The sequence below is a fragment of the Salvelinus namaycush genome, chromosome 6 (assembly GCF_016432855.1).
Source record: "Salvelinus namaycush isolate Seneca chromosome 6, SaNama_1.0, whole genome shotgun sequence".
NCBI lineage: Eukaryota > Metazoa > Chordata > Actinopteri > Salmoniformes > Salmonidae > Salvelinus > Salvelinus namaycush.
In genome coordinates, this window is record NC_052312.1 from 11,089,641 (window position 1) to 11,116,661 (window position 27,021).

General features: G+C 43.5%; 1 protein-coding gene across 1 annotated transcript in view; it reads right to left on the bottom strand.

Annotated features, from left to right (window-relative positions):
• Positions 1-493: 493 nt before the first annotated feature.
• The window catches only part of LOC120049488 (neurexin-2-like), a 68,852-nt gene continuing 42,324 nt past the window's right edge, over positions 494-27,021 (bottom strand). Inside the window, exons 2-3 of the mRNA XM_038995752.1 lie at positions 765-784; positions 494-637 (exon numbers count right to left, since the gene is read on the bottom strand). Coding sequence (XP_038851680.1) covers positions 494-637; positions 765-784 — 164 coding nt within the window. The remainder of the gene's footprint in view (positions 638-764; positions 785-27,021) is intronic.

The window sequence follows — 27,021 nt, forward strand, 5'->3', positions numbered from 1 at the left end:
AGACTTTGTTTTTTAGTGTGTACCTTATTACTGCCATTTGTCAAAGAAAACATTGGTAGCTCTGAGCAAATAGCCAACCCTGGAGCATTTTTGGGGGGGGAATTAAAAGCCCTGCTGCTTGTGCAAATGCTTTGTAAACCCAGGGGTACCACAGCCACAAGCCTGCATATTAGAATCATCTTTCTTTTAGCCAATAGCTTTGCAACTGGGACACACCTGGAACACCAGACAAGGGCAATTGTCACATTTAAACTGCCGAAAAGCATCCAGAATAAAAAGTTAACCCAACTTCAACAGCTACCCTTGGACCAATGCAAAGTGTCTGCACGGTCCAAAATCTGTTTAAAATATAAGGAGCAAATGAAATAACAAGCCAGACGCGATTTAAATCCCTACGTCCTTCCATTCATGGCTAGTCTCTCAGCTGGACCCCCTGTTGGCTGTGTCACTGACGTGTGTCCCAGTTGGACTTGGCTATGCAGTCTAATGAATGTTAATGGTCACCCAGGACCCCCATGGCTCTCTTGTTGGTCGGCTGGGCCGCTGCTCTCTTGTTCCCATTCTGGGAGGCAGTCGTGGCGGGTAGAGGTCTGCCGTCCACTCCTGTGGGCCCTCGGCTGTGGTAGTCCCTCTGGGGCTGGGGCATGAAACAGATCGCCACACATCATTGCAGCATGGGTCCTCGCTCTGCTCCTCCGAGTCAAGATCACAGACACACACACACACAAAGCGAGGTAGCTGGCTGCCCCCGTCTAACTCCTCACACAGGCATGGAGGGGCCGCGCTACGGAGTGAGGAGCCGTCAGGGCACATCAGTCGGGAACGTGGAAACGAATGACCTCTGTCCCTTCACTGTCCGCCCCCACCACCACCCTGACATTTTCCCATCAACGGCTTCAGCGCTTCCGACATGTGACCCCGGCGGCACGGGCAGTCGTGACTTGCCAAGCGCGTGAGCGCACACACACACACTGAGGGAGGAGATAGCAGGACAGGTCTCTGATCTTCAGATTCAAACGCAGCGGGAGAATGTCAGCTTCAAACCGTTTCTGTTATACAGCCCTGCTCTCTGCATATCAAACCCAGGTCACAATTCAAATTGGGTTCACGAAGTAAAGACAATCTGGAATATGCACTTCTCTCTGATTCCAATATGATGAAACAAACTACTCCTTCTCTCTGATTCCAATATGATGAAACAAACTGCTCCTTCTCTCTGATTCCAATATGATGAAACAAACTACTCTTTCTCTCTGATTCCAATATGATGAAACAAACTACTCCTCTCTGATTCCAATATGATGAAACAAACTACTCCTTCTCTCTGATTCCAATATGATGAAACAAACTACTCCTTCTCTCTGATTCCAATATGATGAAACAAACTACTCCTTCTCTCTGATTCCAATATGATGAAACAAACTACTCCTTCTCTCTGATTCCAATATGATGAAACAAACTACTCCTCCTCTCTGATTCCAATATGATGAAACAAACTACTCCTCTCTGATTCCAATATGATGAAACAAACTACTCCTTCTCTCTGATTCCAATATGATGAAACAAACTACTCCTTCTCTCTGATTCCAATATGATGAAACAAACTACTCCTTCTCTCTGATTCCAATATGATGAAACAAACTACTCCTTCTCTCTGATTCCAATATGATGAAACAAACTGCTCCTTCTCTCTGATTCCAATATGATGAAACAAACTACTCTTTCTCTCTGATTCCAATATGATGAAACAAACTACTCTTTCTCTCTGATTCCAATATGATGAAACAAACTACTCCTTCTCTCTGATTCCAATATGATGAAACAAACTACTCCTTCTCTCTGATTCCAATATGATGAAACAAACTACTCCTTCTCTCTGATTCCAATATGATGAAACAAACTACTCCTTCTCTCTGATTCCAATATGATGAAACAAACTACTCCTCCTCTCTGATTCCAATATGATGAAACAAACTACTCCTCTCTGATTCCAATATGATGAAACAAACTACTCCTTCTCTCTGATTCCAATATGATGAAACAAACTACTCCTTCTCTCTGATTCCAATATGATGAAACAAACTACTCCTTCTCTCTGATTCCAATATGATGAAACAAACTACTCCTTCTCTCTGATTCCAATATGATGAAACAAACTACTCCTTCTCTCTGATTCCAATATGATGAAACAAACTACTCCTTCTCTCTGATTCCAATATGATGAAACAAACTACTCATTCTCTCTGATTCCAATATGATGAAACAAACTACTCCTTCTCTCTGATTCCAATATGATGAAACAAACTACTCCTTCTCTCTGATTCCAATATGATGAAACAAACTACTCCTTCTCTCTGATTCCAATATGATGAAACAAACTACTCCTTCTCTCTGATTCCAATATGATGAAACAAACTACTCCTTCTCTCTGATTCCAATATGATGAAACAAACTACTCCTTCTCTCTGATTCCAATATGATGAAACAAACTACTCCTTCTCTCTGATTCCAATATGATGAAACAAACTGCTCCTCCTCTCTGATTCCAATATGATGAAACAAACTACTCCTTCTCTCTGATTCCAATATGATGAAACAAACTACTCCTTCTCTCTGATTCCAATATGATGAAACAAACTGCTCCTTCTCTCTGATTCCAATATGATGAAACAAACTACTCCTTCTCTCTGATTCCAATATGATGAAACAAACTACTCCTTCTCTCTGATTCCAATATGATGAAACAAACTACTCCTTCTCTCTGATTCCAATATGATGAAACAAACTACTCCTTCTCTCTGATTCCAATATGATGAAACAAACTACTCCTTCTCTCTGATTCCAATATGATGAAACAAACTGCTCCTCCTCTCTGATTCCAATATGATGAAACAAACTACTCCTTCTCTGTCACGACTTCTATCGAAGTCGAAGCCTCTCCTTGTTCGGGCGGTGCTCGGCGGTCGACGTCACCGGTCTTCTAGCCATCATTGATCCATTTTTCATTTTCCATTGGTTTTGTCTTGTCTTCCTACACACCTGGTTTCAATCCCACTCATTACCTGTTGTGTATTTAACCCTCTGTTTCCCCTCATGTCTTTGTCAGAGATTGTTTGATGTTCAGTTTGGTGTTGTTTGTATTGGTGCGCAACTGGTCCTCGTACCCACTTTGTTTTATTGTTATTATAGTTTTGGAGTTATGTTTTATTTATTGTTATTAAACAACTCCATTACATTAAGTTTGATTCTCCTGCGCCTGACTTCCCTGCCACCTATACACACGACTCTGACATCCTCTCTGATTCCAATATGATGAAACAAACTGCTCCTCCTCTCTGATTCCAATATGATGAATCAAACTACTCCTCCTCTCTGATTCCAATATGATGAAACAAACTGCTCCTCCTCTCTGATTCCAATATGATGAATCAAACTACTCCTCCTCTCTGATTCCAATATGATGAAACAAACTACTCCTCCTCTCTGATTCCAATATGATGAATCAAACTACTCCTCCTCTCTGATTCCAATATGATGAAACAAACTCGAGCCGAGACACAGGGGTGGGTAGCACAACAACTGCAGAAACTCTGATTCATGTTTTGGGGAAAAACTTTGAGTGTCTTTCCATAGCAATTTCCCCTGCGAGCTTGCTGCAGCCTGGGAGAGGGGTAATCCATCACCCAGCATTCCTGATAGGGGGAAACATGGCGGCCCCCCTCCCCGTCCACCAAACCTCGCCCTCGCCGCATACAGCGCAGCACGGGTCGGATCAGCCTGCCTATCAATTACAGAGTCAAACGTGTCTGGAACGGCGTGTCTGGGGAGTTATCGGTAAACTGCTTGCTGCACCACCTCTGTCTGACTGATCCGGTTGATGTTCCTTCATTTCCCCCCTGGTACTGCTGAGGAAATGACAGGCGGGCCCAGACAGACAGGGATCTAATGCTAATCTTCCCATATGTTAGGCTGAGCTGCGAGCTAGCCTAGCGACAAGCCTCAGGGACTGATGTGGTCCCAAGGGCCCTGACTGGCAGCCCTGGCTCTTACCCGCTCTCCCACGCTGGAGGTGGGAGTAGAGGGTGCCGGAGGGGAACTAGAAACAGTATCACACGGTTCATCTGTCCTACTAGAAATACTTCCATCTCAACGACTTATTAGCATTTGATAAGTCACATATTTTACTCCTAGGTTAAATCATTAATCACTTTCGCAAGTGCCAACCCTGTCACATGTAGGAGTATAAAGTCCCAACTGAGAAACCATATGCATAAATAGTTCAAATAAAATAATCAAACCAAGGAAGAAAAGAATGTAACTTTGAGAAGAGTAGGAAATGTTATTTAGAGAAACAAAAGCTGAGGTTCCATTTTTAATCATTTATGCCCCCGGGAGTCAGCATCATCGCTGTCCAATCACACTGACAACACCCCTCCCAAGTGGGAGGGCACAACAGAATGTACAGCAACCAGGATCCAATATGGATGCCAACGTCATAGAAGAATCCATCTTAGGTCTGTAGGAGCTAAATAGTAGCCTTACCTTCAACAGCATACTCTTCTGCTTCCGAAGGGCCAACGAGGACAGGAAGGAGAGAGAGAGAAAACAAACAGATTAGACAGCATACTCTTCTGCTTCAAAGGGGCCAATGAGGACAGGAAGGAGAGAGAGAGAGAGAGAGAATGAACAAATTAGACAAACAGCATTTGGAACAATTACCATATCCAGACATAATTTCAATGTAGTAGATATCCAATTAATTACATATCCTGTCGTAGTTCCAATTTGTTAAGCAAATCACATGTTATCAGAGAAGAGGTCATTTACAAGAAGAAAAAAGCACAATTTGATTCATAAGATCTATCCAGGCAAAATTAAATCATATTTTTCCCATGGCTTGATTTACAACGCTTGGAAAAACAACCGAAATGTGAGACTGCGAAATGTGAGGCCCTCTTCCAGCCGGGGGCTTCCATCAATTCTAAGAAAATCAACTGCAAATGGAAGGAACTGGGGGAAAATGTACATCAAATATAAGAGTAGGTCTGGGTCCAGCGACTGAACATTACATCCACTTATCTATCTTAACACTTATCCGTCTTAAAACCACTTATCCGTCTTAAAACCACTCAGCCATCTTAACCACTCAACATCTTAACCACTCAGCCATCTTAACCACTCAACATCTTAACCACTCAACATCTTAACCACTCAGCCTCTTAACCACTCAGCCATCTTAACCACTCAACATCTTAACCACTCAGCCATCTTAACCACTCAACATCTTAACCACTCAGCCATCTTAACCACTCAGCCATCTTAACCACTCAGCCATCTTAACCACTCAACATCTTAACCACTCAGCCATCTTAACCACTCAGCCATCTTAACCACTCAGCCATCTTAACCACTCAGCCATCTTAACCACTCAGCCATCTTAACCACTCAACATCTTAACCACTCAACATCTTAACCACTCAGCCTCTTAACCACTCAGCCTCTTAACCACTCAGCCATCTTAACCACTCAACATCTTAACCACTCAGCCATCTTAACCACTCAACATCTTAACCACTCAACATCTTAACCACTCAGCCATCTTAACCACTCAACATCTTAACCACTCAGCCATCTTAACCACTCAACATCTTAACCACTCAACATCTTAACCACTCAGCCATCTTAACCACTCAACATCTTAACCACTCAGCCATCTTAACCACTCAACATCTTAACCACTCAACATCTTAACCACTCAACATCTTAACCACTCAGCCATCTTAACCACTCAACATCTCAACCACTCAACATCTTAACCACTCAACATCTTAACCACTCAACATCTTAACCACTCAACATCTTAACCACTCAACATCTCAACCACTCAACATCTTAACCACTCAACATCTCAACCACTCAACATCTTAACCACTCAACATCTTAACCACTCAACATCTCAACCACTCATCATCTCAACCACTCAACATCTCAACCACTCAACATCTCAACCACTCAACATCTTAACCACTCAACATCTTAACCACTCAGCCATCTTAACCACTCAACATCTCAACCACTCAACATCTTAACCACTCAACATCTCAACCACTCAACATCTCAACCACTCTATTACGAAAGTCCTGAATCGATTTGGGAACCTGCAACGTGCCATTGAGGCCCCAGCGCGGTTGCACAGAGAGTGTCCGGTGCAAAACGAGGTCAACCACTACACATCTACAAAGTGCACGTTCCTCAAAAAACTTCATTCACAGACTGCATTCGTCCAGTCTACTAATCGTGAACAGATCCGAATCAATGTCCACTTATCCATCTTCACTAGACGCTAGCTGTACTGCACTGGCTTGATCGGTTCCTACGAACATAATAATGTACGTATGCAGTGTTTATCCGTTTTCATCTGTACAGAGCTGCTTCTCTCAAATGCATCCTTTGTTGTGTCATTCAATGACTTGCTTCATTTCCCCAGAGAAATATCTACAAGGTCTTCTCATAGATTACTATTTCAATGTTGTCATTATACAGAGAGAAAGACTACAAAGAGCCTGGGTGGGTTGGCGTAAAAAGGCAATCGATGCCTGTGCCTGGGCCCCGCTGACACCAGAGAATCCCTTAGAACTCCTCCGCCGCTCCCCATTGATTCTCAGATTTGAACACCCACAATGCCGCGCAGCTGCTGTATGGCAGGAGGTCAAGAGAGCAAACATTTTAGTCATTTAGCAGACACTCTTAACCAGAGCAATTTAGGGTTACGTGCCTTGCTCAAGGGCACATCGGCACTTTCTCCCCTAGTCAGCTCTGGGATTTGAACCGGCACCTGCTCAGTTACTGGCCCAATGCTCTTAACCACTAGGCTACCTGCCGACAAACCCCAGACGTGGCTAGCCAATGGAGAGAGATGCATGATTCAACACCAGAGGTTAAGCCAGAGCTTGGTTGTCAAATGTAATGATTGTTATGATCTCTGGCCATGGTTCTGCCCCCCCCCCCCCCCCCACCCCCCCATCCCTCTGATTTGGATGGTTCTCAGCCTTGACTACCCTATCTTTTAGAGACACACTCGGCGAGAGCCTCTGAGTCTCTGTTCAAAGCAGGCAGAGCATGAAAGGGATGGCTCCCTTTTTCTCCAAACTCACGATTCATCGCTCAAGTAATTATGGGGCCTGTGTAAAAATGTTCCTCGGAGACGGTTAATGTGGATTGTATCCCGTTGTCCAAAAGTGGATGGAGCAGCAAACCTCAGTAGACTTTATTTTTCAAACAGTAGAGTTAACATTGCTTAGGGAATTACTGGGAATATGACACGGAATGAAAGTGAAGGATCTGACGATAAAAGATAGTCAAGCGTAAGCTCTTATTTCAGGAAGCTGGGTTCCCCCATTGAGAATTGTGAGAGATACATAAAAAAGCCAAGCAGAACATCATTCCTAACATTTCTGCACCTAATACAAATGCATTGTGTGCAAGTCTGTGCCCTTTAGGGATCGGACACTCCACTGGGTTTGTATACAAACATTACATGACAATTTTCAGGTTAGATACTGTGAGATGATGTGTTTTTGTGATGCTGTTCCCACTTCACCGGAGCTAGACTTTCCCTCTCCCCAGAGAGCCAATAGCATGCTGCCTCGAGAGGGGATCCTTCCAGTAAACGATTAAGATCATTATTCATCTAAAATGCTGTGATTATGGTCTGTTTTATAGACACAGGATGACTGTGTCTCTCTGGGGCATTGGAACTAGACTAGAGAACATATTTTGGATTGAACAGGAAAGGAAGTATTTTTTGTTTAACTAGGCAAGTCAGTTAAGAACAAATTCTCATGTACAATGACGGCAGTGATAACCAGGGACTACAGTGATGACTCTTGCACTGAGATGCAGTGATGACTCTTGCACTGAGATGCAGTGATGACTCTTGCACTGAGATGCAGTGATGACTCTTGCACTGAGATGCAGTGATGACTCTTGCACTGAGATGCAGTGATGACTCTTGCACTGAGATGCAGTGATGACTCTTGCACTGAGATGCAGTGATGACTCTTGCACTGAGATGCAGTGATGACTCTTGCACTGAGATGCAGTGATGACTCTTGCACTGAGATGCAGTGCCATAGACCCCTGTGCCACTCAGAAGCCCACTCAGAAGCCCACTCAGAAGCCCACTCAGGAGCCCAGTAACCACAAGGTTGGTTCAAAGTCACACTGCCGACTAGGTGAAAAAAAGGTCAATGTGCTCTTGAGCAAGGCACTTAACACTAATCGCTCAGGATAAGAGTGTCTGCTAAATAACTAAACCTTATGGATGGGAAAGGCTGAGCTCTGCTTATGGGGAATAGAGAAACCTATAGGAGAGGAGTTTTCCACTCTCAGATCCGTAGAGGCTACCCCAGTAGCAGACATTTAAAATGGGGGAGTCAGGTGGGATCATGGCCAGAATAACGTCAGAGACCAAACTCGATTTAACAATAGGACTCAGTTGGGATGTTTCTTTTTTTACTCCCCAAGGCAAATGAGTGTGTACAACACCACAAATAGACAAATAAAACATGAATCTGAAAGAATACAGATGCAGGCTGTTACAAAAACACAAGGGGGATGTTGGATTTCTTTAGCCTACTCTTCCCAAGTGGCTTTGGAGGCAAAACAGACTTGTGTCTATCCTTGTGTCTATCCGTGCTTCTACACCTGCATTGCTTGATGTTTGAGGTTTTAGGCTGGGTTTCTGTACAGCACTTTGAGATATCAGCTGATGTAAGAAGGGCTATATAAGTAAATTTGATTTGATTCCAACTCTACTATGGAGAGAGGAACACATGTGTGCAAGAAAATAATAAACTTTCCATGACTATTATTCTACTTTGTACAGTATAGAAATCATGCACAAACTTCCGGCGCCGACCGAGATGGCCGCCTCGCTTCGCGTTCCTAGGAAACTATGCAGTATTTTGTTGTTTTGTGTGTTATTCCTTACATTGGTACCCCAGGTAATCTTAGGTTTCATTACATACAGTCGGGAGGAACTACTGAATATAAGAGCAACGTCAACTCACCATCGTTACAACCAGGAATATGACTCTCCCGAAGCGGATCCTGTGTTTTGCCTTCCACCCAATACAATGGATCTGATCCCAGCCGGTGACCCTAAACAACGACGCCGTAAAAGGGGCAAACGAGGCGGTCTCCTGGTCAGGCTTCGGAGACGGGCACATCGCGCTCCACTCCCTAGCATACTACTCGCCAATATCCAGTCTCTTGACAATAAGGTTGATGAAATCCGAGCACAAGTAGCTTTCCAGAGAGACATCAGGGATTGTAACGTTCTTTGCTTCACGGAAACATGGCTCACTCGAGAGACGCTAACGGAGTCGGTGCAGCCAGCTGGTTTCTTCACGCATCGCGCCGACAGAAACAAACATCTTTCTGGTAAGAAGAGGGGCGGGGGTGTATGCCTTATGATCAACGAGACGTGGTGTGATCATAACAACATACAGGAACTCAAGTCATTCTGTTCACCAGATTTAGAATTCCTCACAATCAAATGTCGACCGCATTATCTACCAAGGGAATTCTCTTCGATTATAATCACAGCCGTATATATTCCCCCCCAAGCAGACACATCGATGGCCCTGAACGAACTTTATCTGACTCTTTGTAAACTGGAAACCACACACCCTGAGGCTGCATTCATCGTAGCTGGGGATTTTAACAAGGCTAATCTGAAAACAAAACTCCCTAAATTCTATCAGCATATCGATTGTGCTACCAGGGCTGGTAAAACCTTGCATCATTGTTATACTAACTTCCACGACGCATATAAGGCCCTCCCCCGCCCTTCTTTCGGAAAAGCTGACCACGACTCCATTTTGTTGCTTCCAGCCTACAAACAGAAACTAAAACAGCAAGCTCCCGCGCTCAGGTCTGTTCAACGCTGGTCCGACCAATCTGATTCCACGCTTCAAGACTGCTTCGATCACGTGGATTGGGATATGTTCCGCATTGCGTCCAACAACAACATTGACGAATATGCTGATTCGGTGAGCGAGTTCATTAGAAAGTGCATTGACGATGTCGTACCCACAGCAACGATTAAAACATTCCCAAACCAGAAACCGTGGATTGATGGCAGCATTCGCGTGAAACTGAAAGCGCGAACCACTGCTTTTAACCAGGGCAAGGTGACCGGAAACATGACCGAATACAAACAGTGTAGCTATTCCCTCCGCAAGGCAATCAAACAAGCTAAGTCCCAGTATAGAGACAAAGTTGAGTCGCAATTCAACAGCTCAGACACAAGAGGTATGTGGCAGGGTCTACAGTCAATCACGGATTACAAAAAGAAAACCAGCCCCATCGCGGACCAGGATGTCTTGCTCCTAGACAGACTAAATAACTTTTTTGCTCGCTTTGAGGACAATACAGTGCCACTGACACGGCCCGCTACCAAAACCTGCGGGCTCTCCTTCACTGCAGCCGAGGTGAGTAAAACATTTAAACGTGTTAACCCTCGCAAGGCTGCAGGCCCAGACGGCATTCCCAGCCGCGTCCTCAGAGCATGCGCAGACCAGCTGGCTGGTGTGTTTAAGGACATATTCAATCAATCCTTATCCCAGTCTGCTGTTCCCACATGCTTCAAGAGGGCCACCATTGTTCCTGTTCCCGAGAAAGCTAAGGTAACTGAGCTAAACGACTACCGCCCCGTAGCACTCACTTCCGTCATCATGAAGTGCTTTGAGAGACTAGTCAAGGACCATATCACCTGCACCCTACCTGACACCCTAGACCCACTCCAATTTGCTTACCGACCCAATAGGTCCACAGACGACGCAATCGCAACCACACTGCACACTGCCCTAACCCATCTGGACAAGAGGAATACCTATGTGAGAATGCTGTTCATCGACTACAGCTCAGCATTTAACACCATAGTACCCTCCAAACTCGTCATCAAGCTCGAGACCCTGGGTCTCGACCCCGCCCTGTGCAACTGGGTCCTGGACTTCCTGACGGGCCGCCCCCAGGTGGTGAGGGTAGGTAACAACATCTCCACCCTGCTGATCCTCAACACTGGGGCCCCACAAGGGTGCGTTTTGAGCCCTCTCCTGTACTCCCTGTTCACCCACGACTGCGTGGCCATGCACGCCTCCAACTCAATCATCAAGTTTGCGGACGACACTACAGTGGTAGGCTTGATTACCAACAACGACGAGACGGCCTACAGGGAGGAGGTGAGGGCCCTCGGAGTGTGGTGTCAGGAAAATAACCTCACACTCAACGTCAACAAAACAAAGGAGATGATTGTGGACTTCAGGAAACAGCAGAGGGAGCACCCCCCTATCCATAACGACGGGACAGTAGTGGAGAAGGTGGAAAGTTTTAAGTTCCTCGGTGTACACATCACGGACAAACTGAATTGGTCCACCCACACAGACAACGTTGTGAAGAAGGCGCAGCAGCGCCTCTTCAACCTCAGGAGGCTGAAGAAATTCGGCTTGTCACCAAAAGCACTCACAAACTTCTACAGATGCACAATCGAGAGCATCCTGTCGGGCTGTATCACCGCCTGGTACGGCAACTGCTCCGCCCACAACCGTAAGGCTCTCCAGAGGGTAGTGAGGTCTGCACAACGCATCACCGGGGGCAAACTACCTGCCCTCCAGGACACCTACACCACCCGGTGTCACAGGAAGGCCATAAAGATCATCAAGGACAACAACCACCCGAGCCACTGCCTGTTCACCCCGCTATCATCCAGAAGGCGAGGTCAGTACAGGTGCATCAAAGCAGGGACCGAGAGACTGAAAAACAGCTTCTATCTCAAGGCCATCAGACTGTTAAACAGCCACCACTAACATTTAGTGGCCGCTGCCAACATACTGACTCAACTCCAGCCACTTTAATAATGGGAATTGATGGAAATTATGTAAAAATGTATCACTAGCCACTTTAAACAATGCCACTTAATATAATGTTTACATACCCTACATTACTCATCTCATATGTATATGTATATACTGTACTCTATATCATCTACTGCATCTTGCCATCTTTATGTAATACATGTATCACTAGCCACTTTAAACTATGCCACTTTATGTTTACATACCCTACATTACTCATCTCATATGTATAGACTGTACACTATACCATCTACTGCATCTTGCCTATGCCGTTCTGTACCATCACTCATTCATATATCTTTATGTACATATTCTTTATCCCTTTACACTTGTGTGTATAAGGTAGTAGTTGTGGAATTGTTAGGTTAGATTACTTGTTGGTTATTACTGCATTGTCGGAACTAGAAGGACAAGCATTTCACTACACTCGCATTACCATCTGCTAACCATGTGTATGTGACAAATTTGATTTGATTTGATTCAACGAACTGGTGATGAAAGTCAACAAGCAAGTCGTACAAGCATGTCTATAATTCCAATGTAACCCTAGTTCCACCTTACCAAAGTAATTGATACCCAGAGGTACTTTTGGAATCACATAGATATTTCCCCACAGCTCAAACGTTTCCTTACATACTGCATACGTTTAATATAGGGCGGCGTCTTCAGGGGGTTGGGGTCAGTTTAATAAGTGTTCTTCCCACTTTCCTATTCACTATGCTGAAGGCTATAGGGTGTTGCTGTGGCAACTAACGATCTCATTGACAGCAGCTGCTCCACTGCACATCTGACCACAGTTGAGGGCTGGGAGCAACATTGGAAGGAGAGCATGGTCGAGATCAGTGGAGGCTGCTGAGGGGAGAACGGCTCATAATGATGTCTGGAACGGAGTAAACGGAATGGCATCAAACCATGTGTTTGATGTATTTGATACCATTCCACTGATTCCACTCCACCCAGTACCACGAGCCCGTCCTCCCCAATTAAGGTGCCACCAACCTCCTGTGGTCAAGATCCTGTATATATGGTCTCCGCCCTAACAACGGGAGTCGTTGTCCCAAAGGCAGGAAGGCAGATGGTCTGCTTACCTTGGACAGATTTTGACAGGAGAAAAACCCTCTCGCTTCACCTCTTTTTTTGCAGGAATCTCTTTGTGAATGATTTTCACCGAAAATCTTATCTATGCCGAGCTGGGCAGCCTGAGCTTTCGCTATCTCATCAGCCATGGCGCTAGGCTTTGGTCTTCTGCAGTGGTTGCGTGTCACGTCATCAACTGTGCAGTCAGGCATCAGATTGCTATGTCATACGATGTGGTTAGCTGATATGTTAAAAACCTATCCAGACGTTGTAAGTTCTGGTATTTGCTGCAAAGTAGTCAGGAAGGAAGTGGACCATGACTGCTCACACTGGGGGAAAGGCTGGTGAGGACAGCAGGAGGTGCCATGTGTAAGGAGCTTTGTCCATCTCTTACATGTGGTCTGTACTGAAGAAAATAGACCACTTCCAAACAGCAATGGTCTGTGATTGTTTAGCAGTGCGTTGTAGACGACACATAACACACAATAGCACTACAAGCTCTTAGTCCTTGGTCAGCTCAGGAGCAGAAGCACTGAGGCCCACCCTCACTGTAGTAGTTCAAACCCATGGCAGCCACACACCAACACCACATAGCCTAACAGCAAACTTACAAATTTGGAACACACACGAACACAGCACAGCCCCATGGTAGGTCACACCAGAGACCTGCAACGTGAAAAGCCACTCAGAGTTCAGTGACCATGTGAAGTGCTAGACTGTGAGTTGATCATTTCAAAATGGAGCTACTAGAACCCGATGTCACACGTCGCAGAGAGTTAGCAATGAATTTTCAAAATTTCTATCAGCAAAGGTAAACACAGAGAAACACAAAGCCACAAAGCTATCTCCCACCAGTTTCCTCTCATTACAATTACATTTCAAATCTGACTTATTAATTTATATAGTGTGACTCAGTCTCTCTCAAACAGTCACCCACATGCTTTCTCACACATGGAAAAGTAGAATAAATTCTACAAGCAACAATCACTGTCAGAAATGATATTGTGATGAGCTCTCATGTTGAGTGGCAGCCTTGATCTTCTACAACTCCCATATTACAAACAGAAAATACTGGTTTAAAATAGAAAAGACATGTGAGATAGCAAGAAAGAAAGAGTGAGAGAGAGAGTGTGAGAGAGTGAGAGTGAGAGAGTGTGAGAGAGTGAGAGAGAAACATCAGCGCCACAGGTAACTTCCACAAAGCTGTGAACGATCTGAGAGACAAGGCAAGAAGGGCATTCTATGCCTTCAAAAGGAACATAAAATTCGACACACCAATTAGGATCTGGCTAAAAATACTTGAATCAGTTATAGAACTCATTGCCCTTTATGGTTGTGAGGTCTGGGGTCCGCTCACCAACCAAGAATTCACAACATGGGACAAACACCAAATTGAGACTGCATGCAGAATTCTGCAAAAATATCCTCCGTGTACAACGTAAAACACCAAATAATGCATGCAGAGCAGAATTAGGCCGATGCCCGCTAATGATCAAAATCCAGAAAAGAGCCATTAAATTCTACAACCACGTAAAAGGAAGGGATTCCCAAACCTTCCATGACAAAGCCATCACCTACAGAGAGATGAACCTGGAGAAGAGTCCCCTAAGCAAGCGGGTCCTGGGGCTCTGATCACAGTGTAAGACACTCAATAGAGTTTGAATAAGTCAGTTCTAGGAAGTTATTTTCATCAGGGTGCTAACAGTTTTCAGTAGTGGAGACAGAATAACAAGAGTGATTCTGAAACATTTCCTAATTATACATACACTAATTAGGCTGAATATGATAGTTTGCTTCATTCGAGTCGACTGGAGAGGAGACGGAGCAAAGAGGGTCAGAGAACCGGTAAACGGAGGACCACAAGACCGTCCGCCATCAGGAGTGAGTTATCACTGTCTGGAGTTAGAATATGGTAAAGTGTAGAAAAGTGTTAAGATGTGTGTTTGGTGGGATGGAAAACAATAACTTTACTCAGAAATGAGCCTGTTCAGGTTTAGATTTGGATCTCTTTTAGCCCAAGGGCTAGTCTTCTAAGAGTCCTTAAGAAATATAAAAAACATACAGAAATGAGAAAAACAACAAAAGCAAGGTAGAAGCACAAAAACACAAACAAAGATCCACATTCGTGTTACCTATACATATTAGGAGTTACACATTTTCTATAATTTCCTTGATAGTCGCCCATTTGAGTGCATTATGTAATTCTATGGAAGACCTCTGGTAACCACGTTGCAACCGCTCTGGCTGCCTTAGCACAAGCTATCTACAGTCCCTTTAGGCCACCAACACCTGCATTACTCTACACGACAGGGCAGTAGTTCACTATGGATGAGAGCTTCTGAGATTTGTTAAAAAAATTGCTCTGGCATATATTTCACAATTCTTCTGAGCATACAGGAGGTGCCAATGATTTTGTTGCAGAGCTGTGAAATGTGTGATGACCAAGGGAGACTTTTGCCTAGCTGTACACCTAACAGCCACGTCTCTGAAACCTCTTCTATGTGTAGTCTGCCAACTGTTTCTTCCTTTTTCTCTTCACACATATTAGCATTGCCTTGGTTTTCTTTGTATTTAGCACTAATTTGTTTCGGGTTATCCAATTTGAAATAATTATGTCAGCCTTATTTAGCTGCCCTACAGAATTGCCTGTTACATAAACAGTGGTATAGTCAAAAGCACAAATACTGTACATGTTTGAAAGAAGCAATGTTTCTGTTTGTTGATGGTACAGCTAGAGCTGTGGCCATGAAATTGTGTCAGCCAGTGATTGTCATGCAAATAACTGCCATTCTCACGGTAATTGACCGATAATTAACATAAACAAATTTAGCATCTCCTGGCTTCCACAAGCGTCTGATGAAGACCTTTGAAACATCAACATTTTAAAGTTTAAAGTTTAACAAATCCATATAATATTGCCTACACCTTAAGAATAAAGAAGAATACAATTGAACATAGCTGAATAAAATAGAAAGGATATTTTCTCCAAGCGATTTGAGGGAGTGCTCACAAAGAAATAGGTACTCCTATATACCTAATTTTGAGTTATTTCTGTAACTTTTGTCGTGATACAAATGTTGGGCTATATCTTTAGATTTTTTTATCAAGTCTAAGGCTGCATGATGCGACTCTAAAGAGTATATGAAAAAAGTTGCATGAAAGACATGAGCTCTGCTTTGTTTTTTGCGCAGGCTGCACACACTTCATCAGTCTCTCATTCACAATTTTACAAGCACTTGATAATGCCTTGAATTTCCCAGCTGTATCCCCTTTGTGTGGCCGTAATGCCCCCTAAAAAAATATATATATTTGCGGCCAGTGGCCATTGTGCCCTTGGGCTGAATATAATAGTTATAATTTCCTTCTCCTGACTACTTGCTGAAACACCTCTCATTCAAATTGCTCTCTGTCACGTGACCGGGTCTTTCTCACAGGTTACAAGTGAAAGTAGGCTACTAATGATCATCAGAAGCATCAGAGCTTGGAAAAGCCTAATTACCGTGACTAAATGTTCACGTGGAATTTGACTGCCATCATGACTCGTGATAATACGGTCACCGTAACAGCCCTAGGTACAGCAAGCTCATTGGGGACAGGGAGTGCATCCAAAAGGCTGGAAGGCAGTGTCAATATTTGGGGCCATGTTCAGAATCCCCAGAGAGAGGCTAGAGACACCTCAGGTGTATTTGTAATGACAAGCTGCCGGAGGTTTCCCAAATTGTGTGTCTGCTGTGTGTGTGTGTGTGTGTGTGTGTGTGTGTGTGTGTGTGTGTGTGTGTGTGTGTGTGTGTGTGTGTGTGTGTGTGTGTGTGTGTGTGTGTGTGTGTGTGTGTGTGTGTGTGTGTGTGTGTGTGTGTGTGTTTGTCAAGCGTGAATGTGTCTGCACTATTTAACCAAGCAAGCATTTCCCTGGCTTGAGAGAGAGAGATAGCACACCAGCATAGCTTACATAATGACATTTGATTTCAGTAGATTGAGCATTTATTTTAACTTCATTTTGACTTCTAATATAATATCATTCATGTGTCAACATCATAAAAAAATAGATGATGGCTGCTCTGTTAAGTAACAAATCCATTTTAGACACTGACATTTCCCCCCTCTCCGTTCAGCTTTTGAAGCACAGGGAAACAGTTGCTTTCCCTGACAGGGTAAATGATCAGTGTAAAGATGAACAAGCATTGAACAACATAGAAGCATGTTGTGGTGGGGCATTTTTAAAATGTCTGCTCGCTTTGAGAGGTTGTCGCTCGCTGCTACATTAGCAGGTGACACAGATGAGATAAATGCTGTCAACCACAGCAGGGGATGCCAGGCACGATTGAGAATCCTTTCAGACTTGCTGCAGAGCCACAGAGTGTGAAAAAGTGGGTTAAGAAATAAACAAAATGTCCTCGGCTTTGAGATGACAACAAGAGCAGTCGAGGTGGATAAGGGTTACGTCTTGTGAGGAAAAAGCACCGTAATAGTATTTCCTTAATCCTGCTTTAAAATTTTTATAAATATATATTTTTTAAACCTAGATAAGTTAACTCGGTAGCTTTTGTCTGAATATTAGGAAAATCTGGTCAAATGACATCTAAAAGTCATATCCCTGTCCTCGTAACACAACACAAATCCCCCAGTGATTCCAAATTGAACCGAATGAGAAAAAATAGATGTGATTGGATTAACTAATTATATAAGGACAATTGCTGAATGACTGAAAATATTGGTATTATTTGAGGTAGGAGCCGTAACTACAGTATAGCATGTTGATGACAGACAAGGAGTACTGAGCATCATAAAATACTCCGTCTTCATAAACTTTATCTATCAACTATAACGAACAGCGAATTGGATTACATGAGCGTGTAAAATGTAAACGAGAAGCTCCTATCATAAACTACTGGAACATTTGGCAGCTAGCACGTGGTGCGCTGAGGTGGAATTTCAATGCAGATACTCCACAGTATATTTCCACTGACTAGAACAAAGGCAAAAAAAACTAAGAAAGCCAAAGAAGAGAAGTTGAAAGAACAGAAGAGTTTGACTTCATACAGTATCAGCATGTCAGTCCCAAACTCCTTCGCTTCATCCCTCCAGTAAACATGTTATCAGTGAAATAGAAGGCATAATTGGGCGGGTTCATCAACCTCCCACTGAGCGACAGGGGGAAGCAGCACAGAAGTCAGTCACACTCAAATGAGGACATTTGGACATACAGTACAGTGCAGTACATTGTTAAAATTAACTGCTTAGTAACACTAAAACTAGTGGCAACTGAGCTGCCACCAACTTGAAGGAGACGAAACCTTATTGAAACATCATCCTGAGATGTTTAAAAACATGACATGGTGTGTTGTGCAACACCTTGTGAAGGACTGGTAGCACTAAGAGAAAAGATTGAGTCCTGTTTAGTGCAGAATTAGATACCTTCTCTTGTATAGTTTCCTCTCTCTAAAGCTTATAAACACCATTATCATGCAAAATTAGATCCCTTTTTCTGTAGTGTCTTGATTGTTAAATTTTTTTATGCATTTGATCTTTTACAATTTCATACAATTTTCGCAGGTATTGTCAAGCAAAGCATTCACACCACTGGCTGTAACTGGAGGTTGAACTGCAAGAGCAGGGAACTGAACCCTGGTCTTTGTTGGGGAGAGGGGTGACATGGGTTTAATCAAGGTGCATGAACACTAGACCATGGGCTCAACATGACTTGCAAGCATTTTTATTATGTATATGTTGGCTGTTTTTTGTTGTCAATTTCAATTCACCCCAGAATCATTTCTTATAGTGTGGCTTAGTGGTTGAGTGGGTAAAATGTCAACGAAATGTACCATTTTACTGCCCCTCCTGTTTCTAATCTGTCTAAATAAAGCATTGAAAAAATAAAGGTGGAATTACACAAAAAAATATTCTCCTTTGGCCCTTATCAATCATTATTTAGGCTATAACCCATTGTTTGTTTGACAAACAGCCTTTGTGTTTTGATCACAGGATGTTGTTGGCATCTTAATTGGGGAGGACGGGCTCATGGTAATGGCTGGAGCGGAATCAGTGGAACGGTATCAAATACATCAAACACATGGTTTCCATGTGTTTGATGCCATTCCATTTAAACCGTTCCAGCCATTATTATGAGCTATCCTCCCCTCAGCAGCCTCCTGTGGTTTTGATGCTACCTTTTACATGCACTGAAACCCCAAAACGTGTTTTCACAACACTCTCTTAGAAACACCAATATTCAGGTTGAAGAACCACTTTGGGTGTTTCAGAGTACTTCATTGGTGTTTAGAGATGATCTATTTTTACAGTGTAGCAAATGCCTGCAATACTGTTCTGACACCCCTGAAGGACAGTTATTGATCCAATAATGGAGATAAAGAACTATCTATATTAAGACGATTGTATCAACGTCCATTTTAAATGTTGACATCTATTTGAAATGGAGAATTGGAAGGGAAATATTTTTTAATTGATGACTACCTTTAAAATGACTACTTTATGTCTCCCTTCCCTTTACAATTCTTCTCCACATCAAAGATTCATTCTACTGTTTTATTCAATACAATTTAGAGGTACCCAACCGCGAGTCATCACATTGACCTCACATTGACCTCACATTGACCACTTTTGAAATGGTACAGAACAAGCTTCACCTCGGGCTAGCATCTCTAACCGTCAGGAGAGATGTTCCAAGGTCGTGCACAATTAGACTCCATCAGGAGAGCGGAGATCCACCTCACCCTTACTCACCCATGTCAGTCACTGTCTCCCCCCTGCTCTCCTCCACACTGCTCCTTCACCCCTGACTCGACTGGCAGGTTAAGACACATCAGCATGTTACCTCCTGACTTAACTTCTCATATCCTAACCAGACAGGTGAAGGAGAAAGCAATGTGTCTGGCCTGTACAGGCTGAAGTCCACAGCATGGTATGTACTCCAGTGTTGTGTTTTCTATTTTGTACACAGTACTAATGTTAAATACCACTTGCAGTGCCTTCAGAAAGTAGTCATGCCCCTTGACTTATTTCACATGCTGTTGTGTTACCACCTGATTTCAAAATGGATGCAACATATTCACCCATCTACACACAATACCCCATAAAAGTGAAAACATGTTTTTAGAAATGTTATCAAATTTATTGAAAATGAAATAGAGAAATAAAATAACAATTCTTCAAGTGCAACTCCAGTGTATATTTGGCCTTGTGCTTTAGGTTATTGTCCTGCTGAAAGGTATATTCATCTCCCAGTGTCTGGTGGAAAGCAGACTGAACCAGGTATTCCTCTAGGATTTTGCCTGTGCTTAGCTCCATTCCGTTTCTTTTTTATCCTAAAAAACTCCCCAGTCATTAACGATTACAAGCGTACCCATTATATTACATGGGCTCCTGAGTGGCACAATGGTCTAAGACACTGCATCTCAGTGCAAGAGGCGTCACTGCAGTACCTGGTTAGAATCCAGGCTGCATCACAATCCGCCCCCATAGGGCGGCTCACAATTGGCCCAGCATCGTCCGGGTTTTCCCGGGGTAGGCTGTCATTGTAAATAAGAATTTGTTCTTAATTGACTTGCCTAGTTAAATAAAAATGTAAATGATGCTGCCACCACTATGCTTGAAATACTGTAGACACGTAGCCTACATCATGGAGGGTTTTTACACACGTCCAAAACGGGACCTGCATGACTAAAATAACGTGGGCCTGCCTACAATGCATAGGTAAAAAGGGAATGTCAGCTCACTGTTTTACTCCTCTCAAACTTGACATTTTAATTAATAAAGCTTTGGTGATTAAGCGGTCTCAGGAGCCAAACGCTTTTTTGACAGTCATGACTACTTCGCGATTGCATTGGGCAGACAAAAAAAAGCGCTTAATTGAGAGGAGGGGGGGCTATAATTGGTCTTTAATCAAATAAAACAAAACTTTTTATGTTTTAAATGCGAAGTATACAGGCACCAAAAGCACCTTGGATTACTCTTGTTCCATGTGCGTTATGGGCAGTGTGCAACACAGCTAGATAGGTTGCGTTTCCGCTGTCAAAATCCATGCGTTTGGCTCAACTTTTAAGACCAACCAACTTTTGGTTGGTCTTAAATATCCCTATCAGCGCTGCATGAAATTAGCACTTTGGTTTTTGAGGACACAACTACAATATTTCCACTCCGCCCATCTGAGCGCAAGCGAGCTGATATAAGACAGGTAAATGACCAAACCTGGCGTTAGGGCAGGAAAATGGCCAAACCTGGCGTTAGGGCAGGAAAATGACCAAACCTGGCGTTAGAGAAGGAAAATGACCAAACCTGGCGTTAGGGCAGGAAAATGACCAAACCTGGCGTTAGGGCAGGAAAATGGCCAAACCTGGCGTTAGGGCAGGAAAATGACCAAACCTGGCGTTAGGGCAGGAAAATGGCCAAATCTGGCGTTAGGGCAGGGAAATGGCCAAACCTGGCGTTAGGGCAGGGAAATGGCCAAACCTGGCGTTAGGGCAGGAAAATGACCAAACCTGGCGTTAGGGCAGGAAAATGGCCAAACCTGGCGTTAGGGCGGGAAAATGACCAAACCTGGCGTTAGGGCAGGAAAATGGCCAAATCTGGCGTTAGGGCAGGGAAATGGCCAAACCTGGCGTTAGGGCAGGGAAATGGCCAAACCTGGCGTTAGGGCAGGTAGATGGCCAAACCTGGCGTTAGGGCAGGAAAATGGTCAAACCTGGCGTTAGGTCAGGAAAATGGCCAAACCTGGCGTTAGGGCAGGAAAATTGCCAAACCTGGCGTTAGGGCAGGAAAATTGCCCAAACCTGGCGTTAGGGCAGGAAAATGACCAAACCTGGCGTTAGGGCAGGAAAATGGTCAAACCTGGCGTTAGGGCAGGAAAATGCCAGAGCGACAATTTTTCATGACGTAATTGCAAACTAATGTGTGTTTGATGCTACCGCTGCCTTAACGCCAGCTGAAAATAGACCCCATTATGTGAACTGACAGTCTGTTAATATATAAACCCCCAGGAAGTATATGACACTTTTTAAAAACATCTTCTGACAAGCAAGCACTTAGGTATGGTCATTTTCACATTTTCATACATTCATATAATGTTTGGGAATGACACAGAGCAGGGCATTTGTGGAAATCCTATAGCAATATGGGAAAGCAGCCGTGTGTTTGGACAATATACACTGCAGTAATTAAAACCTAATAAAAACATCTGTTTACCATAGCCAATCTGAGCTACAGTAGACCTATATGCAAATAAGACATTTGCCACACGGCCCTGCCATCATTCATTTTGAACTGGACTGTGTGTTTACAGTCAGTAGCAACAGCGCGACTTTAGATCATTTGAACACATTCGCCAAAAGAAACAAAATACACCTGAATGGATTTCTGCAAATATGTAAATACCATGGGTGTCCTCTTACATTTGGGAACGTCACAATCCTATTGATCAAACAACTATGAAAAGGTAGGCTCTCCCCCCCTCAGTTGCCTATGCACATCATCAACAAGATCAACAACTAATGCTAGCCAGAGCGAGATGAGCTAAAATCTATAGAGTAAATGGTTGATAAACCCTCTGAAACTTGTTCAGATTCTTGGTGGTCGTCAAAATGGCACTGATAAAGGATGGGGAACGGTAGTCTGCTCGCCCTGTTGCCGTTTGTCTGCCAATGCACGACTGTCCCAAACCACGTTTTGACAACTGAATGGGAACGTGCCTGCCCGCCCAATTGATCGATGCCAAATACATTGAATTGACAACTAAGAGAGATGGTAACTGTGGATAACAGTTGTTCAAGTTCAGCATAGCTACCTAGCAAAGTGATTCACATTTCTTGCTAGCTATCCAAATTACAAAGTTGTCCACTCACCCACTTGTCCAATGACATAACATCTTCCCAGCAGCTAGCGTGCTAACGTTAGGCTCTGTGTTTTTAGCTTGGTAAATAAATTACTACATAAATAGCCACGTTATGACTGACTTGTGATCCTTGACCTTGCGAGTTTCATTGTACATTCCCAGCCTTAGTTAGCATTACATTTGTTTGTTTTTGTCCAAAATATTGAGTCATTGAGACAGAAACAGTGCATCCCAAATGGCCGGAGGAAGAAAACAATGCCAGCTAAAATGTATAACTTGATAACAATATTTGTTGGACTACCAAGAAATGTATTGATGAATTATATTAACCATGCATTGAACTGCATCCATCTATTCTGACAACAATGCATGACTCTATGCTACGTCACATACTTTTTATACAAATAGAACATTTTGTAACGACCCTGGGTTTATAAGCGCGGAAATCGACTCTGCCGCTTGAGCGTGCTTTTGCGGCACAGTCGATAGCGCGCCGGACTTCGGGCTAAAAGGTCGAGGGTTCGAGACCTGCTCCCTGCCTGTTTCATTACAATATTTTTAAAACCTCTTGTAAGATATTTTTGCATGATATTATAATTGTCTGTTTGTTTCACATCTACAAAGTAGTTAAAATGCTGTCTGTTCCACTTAGTTTTACTCCTGAACTTATTTAGGCTTGCCATAACAAAGGAGTTGAATATTTATTGACTCAAGACATTTACAAAAAATGACATTATGGGGTATTGTGTGTAGACCAGTGACAAAAAAAATCTACATTTAATCCATTTTAAATTCAGACTGTAACAAACATTTTTAAAGTCAAGGGGTGTGAATACTTTCTGAAGGCACTGTATATCACCATAGCTTAATTATTGTTTTATAAGCTAGCTATTGGATTTCTACACCATATAAGTCAGCACTAATACCAATGCATAAAATGTAGGTCTATGTTGTAAGATTACAAAAATGTTGCTTTTCCAAATTAGAAAGTAAGAACTGTTGGAAATGAGGGTCAGTATTTTATATTCCGCTATATCATTAAAGAAGAGTAATTAAATCCATGTAATTAAAACTACCCCTAATAGTAGTGTACTGCTATGTGGTTAGTTATTTCAAAAAGTTCAAATGTAGGCTCACGCATTCATAACTGCGGCGTATAATACATTTCTGATAGAAGCTCCAGTATGTCTGGAAGGTCGGGGTAGGAAGGGAGGGAGGGACGGAGGAGAGGGGGTCTGACAGTTCATCGATGATAGCCACATATTAGTATCGACACCAAGAACCCACAAGGGAGAGACAACCTTAACTCTGCACAGCGAGAGAGACAGGGAGAGAGGGAGGGAAGGAAGGAGATATAGGGAGGAAAGAGTGAGGAGGAGGAGAGCGAGGGGGAGGGAGGAGGGAAAGAGAGATAAGGAGGGAGAGAGAGGGATGAGAGGCTAAGAAAAGCTGGCAAAAGGCTTATCTCTGAGATGAGAAATTAGAGGCAGAAGGGGAGAGGGAGGGAGAAGAGGGAGAAGAAGCAGGAGAGGAGGAAAGAGGAGGGAGGAGAGGCAGGAGGGAGGGAGGAGAAGGAGCGAGGAGAGGTAGGAGGGAGGGAGGAAAGAGAAGGAGGGAGGAGAGGCAGGAGGGCAGAGGGAGGAAAGGAGAGGCAAAAGAGGCAGGAGGGAGGGAGGAAATAGGAGGGAGGAGAGGCAGGAAGGAGGAGGGAGGAGAGGCAGGAAGGGAGAAGGAGCAGAAGGACAGAAGTTTGGACATTGCTGTGTCATGAGCAGAGCCAAGGCCTAGAGACAGTGAAAACGATTAATAACAAACATTTTGAAAATAACTATCACATACAGCATGCAGATGTACTGGAAGCAACCATCACTGAATCATAACACCTGGAAACTTGAGAAACAATAGTTTCTCTTTGACAGGAACACCCCGTCTCCTATACGCCATGATCCTACCCAGAATTCACTGCACTGATTACGGCTTAGCCCTTTGATAAATACTAGAAAGTTCGACCCGGGGCGCCCCTGATTTGATTGCAAGGAGCGCAGCAGCGTTTCTCCTTTGATCGATGTGCGTTCACCCGCATTTCACTTCCTTAGTTTAGTCTGTTAACATTGGCCTCGGGCCAAACAAACACCTACACTTTGCAGCAGACGACCCAAATTGGGATTGTTGTGTAAAAAGAACGGATTAATGAATAAAGAGTGTAAGAAGAAGAACAGGCAGATGGTTTGCTGGAGGAGACGGTGTGAAAAAATAAGTCTCCGCTCTCCCCCTCGCTGTCTCTAATTTATTGTGTTTTCACCATTTCATTTTCTCCTTGAGTTTTCTGCCTTCTCCTCCCCCGTGTTCCCTCGTGTACCGTTTTAATATGTACTCCAACATGTCCTTGACACCTTTTTTCCGATTGTGTTTTTCATTCCCGCAATTTATTTGTCCTTCTTATTGGTTTTGAATGACAACACAACCTAAGCTCAATTTCTGTTTCATATCTGTATCCATCTTGTCTATTGAATCATCATATTACATTTGGTGGAAAACCCACTGCTATCTTGCAATATCAAGAAAAAGAAGGTCCTTAGCGTACCCAACAAATGGAATCAGGGAGACCAAAATGGTAGAGTAGGGACAATATCCCCTATATATAAGAACTTCCTGATTAAATCTCATTCAAACATGTAATGTTCACCGTTTGTCATAGAGGGATGTTCAGTCACAATACAGATACTATGCAGTCCAAATATACACAGGAGGGAACATTATAGATGTATTACTACCCCGGTATGAAGTCGCAATTTCATCACTAAATGTCACCTGCTGTGAAATAGTGATCAACATTTGAAGGCTGGGATTGAATAATCTATAGTATTGTCCATATGGAGTCCCTATGGAGAACTCAGTGGAGGCTGAAACAGAGACCAGATGAGACAGAGGGAGACAGTTGGAGACAGCGACAAATGGACAGAAAGAGTCCCAGACAGCGACAAATGGACAGAGGGAGTCCAAGACAGAGATAGATGGACAGAGAGAGTCCAAGACAGAGATAGATGGACAGAGAGAGTCCAAGACAGAGAGTACCAGACAGAGAGCGTCGGAGAAGGTGAGATAAACGACAGCACAATGATTGAAAGGGGGACTAGCAGACGAAAAACAGACAAGACCTTAGAACAAGAAGCCGGGCGGGGCGGGGGGCTAATAAAAAAGGAACAGCGAAGGGAGACTACAAATCTCTTAATCTCTCCCCCCTTCTCCTTACAAGTGTAGATCCCCTCTTAAATCGCCTGTGTCAATTCAAACTTTTCCAACTCTCCCTGGTTCCCTGTTATAAAGTTCACACCAATGCAGTCTTATTCAACTTGTAATGAATTGAAAGAGACTGGAGGACTAAAAGGGTCTGATTTAGTGACAGTAGCAGCTACTCTTCCTGAGGTCCAAACACATTAAGGTACTTAAATAACATGTAAAACAAAAGATAAAACAGTACATCTGTAACGGTAGTCCTCCTCCTCTTCATCCGAAGAGGAGGAGCATGGATTGAACCAAGGCGCAGCGTTGTGAAATGACATAATTTTAATAAAACAAGACGGGAAAAACACGAAACGAAACCACTTGAAATAATTAACAAAATAACAAAACAAATGTAGACAAACCTGAACTATACGAACTTACATAACACGAAGAACGCACGAACAGGGAAAATAGACTACACAAAAAGAACGAAGTACAAACAAACCGAACAGTCCCGTATGGTGCGACAAACACTGACACAGGAGACAACCACCCACAACGAACACTGTGAAACAACCTACCTAAATATGACTCTCAATTAGAGGAAACGCCAAACACCTGCCTCTAATTGAGAGCCATACCAGGCAACCCTTAAACCAACATAGAAACAGAAAACATAGAATGCCCACCCAAACTCACGTCCTGACCAACTAACACATACAACAAACTAACAGAAATAGGTCAGGAACGTGACATAACCCCCCCCCCCTAAGGTGCGAACTCCGGGCGCACCAGCACAAAGTTTAGGGGAGGGTCTGGGTGGGCATCTGACCACGGTGGTGGCTCAGGCTCAGGACGAGGTCCCCACCCCACCATAGTCAATCCCAACTTGCTAATCCCCCTCAGAATGACCACCCCTCTCTTCCACCCACCTAATATAGGCAACACAAAATAAAG